Source organism: Mesitornis unicolor, unplaced genomic scaffold (assembly GCF_000695765.1).
Source record: "Mesitornis unicolor isolate BGI_N332 unplaced genomic scaffold, ASM69576v1 scaffold37117, whole genome shotgun sequence".
NCBI lineage: Eukaryota > Metazoa > Chordata > Aves > Mesitornithiformes > Mesitornithidae > Mesitornis > Mesitornis unicolor.
In genome coordinates, this window is record NW_010194991.1 from 13,847 (window position 1) to 22,581 (window position 8,735).

Below are 8,735 nucleotides of genomic sequence, written 5' to 3' on the forward strand. Positions count from 1 at the left end.
CAGGTCTTGTTCCCTCCCTGTGGATTTTATCCAGTCTGAGAAGATCGGCACGCTCCCAGACAATGGCCTGCCAATGCTCACAGATTTCAGCATTGCCATTCGGCTCCTGCAATCAATGGCTCAGGACAGGAAAGTTTACTGGGTAATCCCAGAGTAATAAATAGAGCTATACTTTCACTTACACAGCTGCATTTCTAGGGCAACTCCAGCAGAGATGGATTTTCATCAGTGTAATACAGAGCAGAGTGAGGTTTTCTAGAAAGGAAGGGAAGCTAGCGGCTTTCCTTCTCCACAGGAGGTGCTTCAGCTGCAGAACAATTTTCCTTGAGATGATTTACACCAGGGTAAACCTACAGGACAGGGAATTCTGGGAAAAGAAGTGATCCCAGACTGAAGCCTGAGAGCTTAAGGACCCAAGAGATGAGCTGACCAGGCATTTACTTAAAACAGATTAAAAGAAATGTAGCTGAAATTTGCTATTTACACCATCCTTGCTGGAAGTAAATACAACTCCCATGTACACAGCCTGGTAAAAAAGTCAGGTATCTGATAAGTTTGGACTGCATGAAACTGAGTATACAATATGAATTCTGCCATTGTCCCATTCTGCTTTCATGAACTCCCAGTGTTTTTAGGTTTTTAGCATAAGAATATTTCCTAATAAGAATATTAGGAATAGCATTCATAAAGAAAAAAAAACAAACAGTTGAAAGAACACAACTGTTCACATCTGCAAAATACTACTCCAGATCTTCAAATCAGCAATTTAGTCATTGTAACCACCTGGCTGATGCAACGGTGCATAACATGTCATTGTTCAAAGTCCAGCTGCATGTGAAATGGTCACAAAACATTTCACACTGTTTTTTGGGTACAATCTCAAAGTAGATTTACATAATCATTCAAAATAAACACATTGGAGACTGAATTACCACTAAACCTGGAAGCAGAACAGGATTGTACCTACTCTCCAGAATGTCTTTTTCTTGTCTTAAATTAACTCAAATCTGTCTTTTAAATATTGCACCATATCCTGCATTTTCATATAATTAATATTGATCAAAAACTCCTAGGAAAAATTTAAAAAGTTCTTGTTTTGATAGCTACAGGACACCAATTAATGAAGAAAAGGAATGCAGGTCACCTGAGAACTGCAAACATACACTGCCAGTAACGACAAAGAGAACATGATGCAGATCAGCAGATGAATCATACTCTAAAAAATTCATACCCTTCAACAATTTCAGTAATTGCTTTTATGTCTGTATCTGTATAACCTGGTGCAGAGAAAAGAAATGCTATTACTTACAAAGGTAGACATGGAATTAGGCAATGAAAATAACAGCTGTAAAACAGATGAGCTGGGCACCAAATGCCTCTCTGTACTGATGCATTCCTACGTTCCCATGGGTCCACATACCTCGCCAGTGTAGACACGGTTCTTCTCTCTGCAGAGGTACTTCACTTACATGTCTTAAACTAAGTGAGAGGAACTGAAAATCTTCTATTCTTCCATAGTAAAAAACTTAAAGCCTGCATGCAAACATTTTTCTTAATTGTTGAACTTTTAGTATTGGGCTTAGTATTGGTCATAGTATTCACCTATTGCTAGTTAATCCAGTCTGTAGTTCACTTGAGATGAAAGAAGTTCCCATCAAGGAAAACATAAAAGCCTATGGTATCACTTCTGTCACATTAAGGCCCTATTCATGTAAATAAGGCCTTTTGCTGGTTTTCTGCAGGAGCTAAATTCTACTTGTTATACATTTCACCAGTAGACTCTTCTGTTTAATTTGAGACAAAAATTTTCTGCTTCCTATTGCATTTAAATCTTGATTGATTTCTCCTGTACTTCAAATAATGCCTGTAGATTGCTAAAAAAGATCTTGTTCTCATGTGATTGTTTTACTGCTCAAAAAGCAACCTGGCTGGGCATTTTACTATTTTATTCTTCTTTGTAGTTACAGTACATTTCATTTTCCTATCACATGGAAAAACAAGCACAAATAGCCAAAACTTCAAAAAAGACATTATTTGCATGTCAGTAATCACTTGTGTGCAATGGTTCTCTGTACCAAGATGAAAAATACCACTCTAGGCTCTAAGTGATCATTATCAATTTTAGAACTAGAGTAAAAGTGAACTAGCAGCAAAGCCATCACCAAATACTTAAATGAGACTGTATGCACTGTCTATTACTTAAATGATAAAAACATATCAGAAGCAACATGTGGAGAGTAATCTCTCCAAGTTTACAGCTCAGCTCAAAGACAGAATAAATAACATTTTTTAGTAGTTTCAAGATTATTAAAAATTGCTTCCCTCATACTGCATTTGTGAGGAACTCACAGGAAGGTATAACAACCACCCTGCTGAGCATGCCATAACTTACTGACCTTACTACCACTATGATAAATGCAACTTAATTCATAATGATTGGAAAAAACCAAACTGTATTTTATTAGGAGATTCAAAACTGAATGTCAAAGAGAAAACATTAATAAATACATGCTGGTTCTGTTTACTCCAGACCATCTTTATGGAAACAAACCTCTCTATCAATCAACCACATAATTGAGAACAAAGATGTTGGGGTTTCTTAGATTCATCAGCTCAAGAATTCACAAATAATTAAGGCACATGAATTCAAGCAATTATATTACCGCATAGTCTTCATTTTTTAGTTTTTTTGGTTCTCCAGAATTACAGTTTCTGTAAGTTTCCGCCCCTCCATTCAGATTCATGAACTTGCCTTCAGTCTGTACAGCAGCTACCCTTATATGAGCCTGCTTTGAAGGTTTCATTGAGTCTTCTAAAGCTGTATTCTTAGCCTTAGTCCTAGGAGAGGCAAGTGTATTTCCAGCTTCTGCACAAAGGGATTTTCTGTTGGTCAAAATATTTTCTTTTCCAGTTGACACAATTTTTTTACCAATACTCTTGATGTTCTTTAAAATCAAATCTAGAAACAAAAGTGAACATAATTGTATTTACCAAAAAGTGATCATGCTATAGTTATTTATCTGTATCACAACTGTATTTCAGAAGTAGCTAATGCTAGCTATAAACAGAGTTTTTCTTGAAGTAGTAAGCAATAGAAGTCAAACAGAATAGACACCTAGAAATATCAAGCCCATACTTTATGAAAACTGGAATTTCATGAGAAACATCATAAATCTTGTTCTAATATTTTTTCATTTTCACTTCATATAGTAATACAGCTCTTGAATCAGGATCTGAAGGAATTCACACTCAATTTGCAAGCATGACAAAATAATTTGCCGGGTTTCAATACAAAAATCACGGATCAACTAAAATCATACAAAGGAATAGAGCTGCAATTAGAAGATGTTCTGTACCTAATAGCTTTATCACAGAATACAGATCTGAAGGACTGTAATGAAATTCATGGTTTAAAGCAACAGAGCAGAAAGAGAAGACATAGGGACAGCTTTAGTGAGCCTGGGAAACCATGTATTCTCCAAATAATATAAATTATCTTAAGAGAAGTAGAAATATTTAGCTCACACGCTTGACAGGCTTTCATGAAAAGCCAATGGAAAGTGAAGCTCTTGTTCATTTAGCAGATAGAAATACTAGCAGCAATTCTTTTGAAACACAGTTGCTGTCTCTAATGGGCAAGTTATTTTACCTTATTGTTTTTTAACAGGTTTCTGAAATTAATGTGAAGGGAGCCTACAAAAGGGAGATTACTGAAGAGATTACTGTTAACAGCTGTTCAGCCTCTCCATGCTTTTCAATTTCTTGCCTCAATTTTGGGTTGACTTTCAAGCTTTACATACTACTATAGTTTCAAAGTTGTGCTTTCTCCAGGAAAGACACCGTCTTGGAAGGATGGGCAGCAGTTGGTGTGGAGCTATATGACTTTATCCTGCTGATGCTTGTGATGTGGTAAATTGCAGCCTGTGTCATTTCCTCCCAAGCTAGTTTAAGAACTATGACAGGTCTTGTGCTTTTCCTAATGTAGCATTTGTACCAGGGCTAGTAGTGCACCAATGAGACATTCTTTGAATATTTTCACATAGTATCTCTTGAGAAATTACTTGCAGACAGCATCCCAATCCATGTCTACTCATAGAAAATTATCTAGAACTGAGGCAGTATGAGAAATGTAATGCAATGCTTAAAGCACAAGCACCCAGAGAACAGTAGCTGATCCTGCAGTCCATATAACAAAACCTCTGCCCTGTATGTTGGCAAAGGATGTTGAAAGGACATATTCAATAAGATAGCATTTAATTAATGACCACCTCCAATGAGGAATACAAGAGAAATTTGTAATATTTGTTTCAACCTACTGTTTTCAGTCACTTCTCCAGCACAAGCATGTCCATCATTTTACCAGGCAGAAAACTAATCAATGATTGGACCTTATCTTTTTTTGTATCCATTTAGTTCAGCCTCCAAAACCTGTACATTTCTTTCCAAAGCAGTTACTTGTCTCTGTAGGTCATCAGTTAAGGATATTTAGTAATTTATATTAAAATGACTACACAACAACTGTCTTTGAGATGCTTAGCTCTCCTGTAATCTTATGCCATGTGAGACAGCCATTTGGTTTTCAGAGCAGAAACCACAGACCACACTGCAGATTTGTTCCATGGGAATTCTTCCCACTGGGAGAGCCTTATCCCTTACCAGGGCAAATACTTGGGTGGGCTTTGAATTCTCAAGGCTGCCAAAGTAATCTTCTATTCAGAGGGAAAAGCCCAGTTCTCACAGGCAAAACACACATGTAAACATTTTAAAATTGATTAAAGTTGAAGTAAAAAACACATGAATAAACAAAGAATAAAAGAAAAAATGCTGTTTATAATATGAGAGGGATTGTTATTTCACTCACAGACAACAATAAACTAGTGACTCATTCCAAACACTTTTTACCCCCTCAGATACGTTGGTCAGCCCATCTCCTGTGTAACAGAAGGTTTCTCTTTCTGCTCCTCATGCTTCTGGAAATCACACCTTTCCTCAAATTATATAAGCATACCAGATATTAACACAAATAGTTTTTGGAAAAATACGCTAAAAGGTTGAAGATCAGATTGTAGAAACATGAGAATTTTATTTTTTACTCCTTTTTCTCCTTTCTGTCCTTGTGGTCCTAAATCTCCTTTTATTCTTGGAGGTCCTGCTTTTCCAGGGGAACTCTGTAGACCTCTAAATCCTTCTCCTAGCTTGCAAGTTAAAATAAAATTGTTTAAATGTTTTCTAAGTTTTTCCTCCCACTATGTTTTCTTCATGCTTATAAAGAGTACCAACTACTGACTCATTCCCCACCCCTGCCCCCCCAGGAAAATAAAAACATCTCAGAAAAATTGAATTGTACCTATGAAAAGCTTCATTTGCTAGGAGATGCATTACTTTGACGAAAAATTCTTTACTACACCTACTTATGGCACTGAAAATCCAATGAAAGAAGTGCTGTCTCATGTTACTGTAGAGTTATCGATACTCTAAAACCAGAAAGCCAATATACTTCAGCCGTAATTCAATCACACATCACAGTATATGATTTAGAAAATCAGCTAAATAGTAAGATTAAGGATACCTCTGAAGCAGTTTGTTGAAACAGATAGTGCTGGCTTTACTTATTTCAACCATGAAATTGCAGAGAGCACACTGATGATATGTGGACCAGAAAATGTCTATACTGAATATCAATATGTGCCACTGAAATTTTGTGCCATAGTGCATATTAAATGGTATTGATAATGATAGGAGTTTGCTTGGATGTTGAAAAGCAATTATCTAATTCTAAGATATGTGGTATACACATGACAGCATAGACAGGATACAGTAAGAAAGTATACGATCCCATATGGACTTATTAAGTGTTTGGACAGAAACTATGATTTGGCAACTTGTGAGAGCAGGTGACTTGGTTCTACCACATGACAGAAACCACGTGCTGATCTATTTGCTGTTTGCAGCAGTAGATGGGAAAAGTTACCTAAATGACGAATCATGCCTTGGGGACAATTCTGTTGTTGGGACTTAGTGAGTATGAAGCAATCAAGTTATGACCATCAGATTAGTAGCCAACTCTAGCAAGCATGATTTCTGGTTTTGAGAGCTGGCCCCTGGAAAGAAAAAGCAATAAGCATTTAGTAGGCTATCATAGGAAACCCTAAGTGATTCAGAGTAAAAATGGTACAATCAGATTAAAATCTTATTACATCTCTGTTTTATGGGCTGCTGCGAAAATGTATTGTACTTTTTATTTATTAAAAGGCAAGTATCTAGAGTAGCACTATAAATGCAGAAAGCATTTTCAGCTTTCTGAAATTGTACAGATCCTACAAAAGGTTAATGGGGCAGGAGAAAAGTAAAAAAACCCCAACAAAACAAACAAAAAACACACAAAAAACAAAACCCAAAACAAACAAAAAAAAAAACAAAATGAAAGAATGAAGGAGGCACGAAACAAGACTAAAGGGATGATAAGAAGTGTCAAAAATACAATATTGCTAAATGGTCATAGCTCTATACCTGATTGTCCTTTTTCACCTTTGTGGCCATCTCTTCCAGCTCTGACTGGTAAGCCATTGACTGCAAGAGCACTGCACTGAATTAGTGGGCAGGAATAAATTTTCTGTTCTGGGTTATATGTGTTAACTGAACCTGTAACCATTAGCAATGAAAGCCAAAGTACCAAGGCATTGAAAGACTGAAGAAGAGTAATTGCTAAGTCCACAGATCTGTGACAAATCAAGCAGAAAAATTTCACAAATTTATCTGTTTACCTGATTTTAAAGGGTTGTCTAGGAAAGAGTTGCCTACATTGCCTAGGAAATGCACTGCCATCTTCCACCAAAGACCAAGAAGAAGGGATAGTGTCTGAACCTTTTCACCTAGCACTTCATTGCACCTTCATGTGTGTCAACCAGAAAAGAAACATCCAATCTTATAAGAATATGAAAGTCTCAAGGTGTAATGAAAATACCTAACATAGCAACTGTCATCAACCTCACCATGCTGCAAATCCATTTCAATGTTTTCTTAATTGTATGTATAAATTTAAAACGTTTCTCTTCATGCCAAATGAGTCATAGAGTAGTCCAGTTTGGGTTGAATCCTGAACTCTACAGCTATTGTGTTTCTGCTGGGACTCTTTTTAAAACAGCTATCAGGATTACTGTACATCTAAATTCAGAGGGATTAAACTGTCTTGGTAGCATCTCCACTACTAGAAAACACCCATAGCTTAAAGGACAAAAAGCTTAAGTACATTTAAGTAGTAATGATCTGATTGCTTCCCTATTTCTCTTTTCAGATCTTGTATATTAATAAGATAACATTTCTTCCTCAGTATTACCCTCAGAACTGAAGTCCTCTGGGATCCCAGATCTGCAATACTTTGCTGCCCTCTCTGAGCAGAACAGTAACAAGCAGTAGTATCATAAGGTAGAGCACTGCATGACATGTTGCACTACAGTAACTGTCCTTGATTTTAATATGAGGGTGAAATTTGAGGCAACCATGTCCCATGAATTCTGTGTTTAAGTGAAAACAAAAAAAACCAAACCAAAACGAAACTACCAAAAACATGAGCTGACAAACTTTTATAGTAAATAAGCTACATACCAAAGTCAATTGGCCTTATTTTCTCCCAGTTCTACCAGTCAAAATGAGAAACAAGCCTAAGGGAGCATCATTTGGTTGACAGATTCAGGTAAGAAGAGAAAATAAAATCCAGTGTGAATTTGCAATTCACCTGAATTATTTCTCTTTATTTTAAGCTTCAGAAAAGATTACCCACAGAGAGCAGCTTCCTCTGTCATGTTCCATCTGATGAAGTCCAATATAAAGTATAATCACTAGCTTATTACTGTGGCAACATTATCATTAAGATAAAAAGCAGGGTTTAAGAAGCACCACTTTTCTGTATACTTCTTTGTGCTTCCTCCATTAGGCTCACATAAAAATCTTTGGCCATGGCATACACCAAAATAAATAAGGTAAGGTATTTAGTTAACTAGTATAACAAAACTTGAAATCTAGCTTACATTTCTTACCTAGCTTCATGGACTCAAGCCAGTTTGTAACACCCCTCTATGGATTTCCTTCAGCTGAATTTTCATATTAGTTAATTATCCCATACCAGGAAAGCTGACATTGCTGCTGTCTCCCATGAAGGCAGCAAGACAAAGCTCAAAATATTGGCCCAATAAAAGAAATCTTGAAAAAAAATTGTTAAGCTCTCAGACAAGTTCTCTCCCTACAGAGATTGAGCCTCACACAAATCCTTGTTGTTTTTGCCTGCCAGGAGCTAAGTTCTATTTGCCTCCAAAGTTTTCCAAGTTGACCACCCCTATCTTTTATTCTAAGAGAGCCGAAGTGCCTGTTTACCTTTGGCAAATTGATAGCAGGGTTTCCTAGCAATGAAATCACTTCCTGAAGAGACTAATAATAATTTGCACCAACAATGGTTTAGATAAAAAAATAAAAATATTCCAAATTTCTTATAAAAATGGAGTAAATTTTAGGGAGCTGAAATAGAAAAAACAGGTTTTGCAATCTACATTTATATTTTGAGAAGATGGAGAATTACACATGGGGAATCACACTAAGTGTGCATGTAGTGACAGTCCTCAGGTCCCAAGGCTTACACAGTTGCAGATTTTCTCAGCAAAGATCAGAATTAGGCCTTGAAAGAGGCCATGAAACTTTTCTATTTAGGACTCTAGTTCTGGAGGTCCTATTTAAAGACATAT

General features: G+C 36.5%; 1 protein-coding gene across 1 annotated transcript; it reads right to left on the minus strand.

Moving 5' to 3' along the window:
* Positions 1-2,654: 2,654 nt before the first annotated feature.
* Positions 2,655-6,719, minus strand: LOC104535110 (pulmonary surfactant-associated protein D-like; the record flags this gene model as incomplete). The annotated part of the gene is given in 4 exon segments (XM_010187976.1): positions 2,655-2,959; positions 4,389-4,485; positions 5,085-5,191; positions 6,511-6,719. Coding segments are annotated over 4 exon segments (718 nt in total), but the record flags the coding sequence as incomplete, so codon positions are not given.
* Between the last annotated feature and the right edge of the window lie 2,016 nt (positions 6,720-8,735).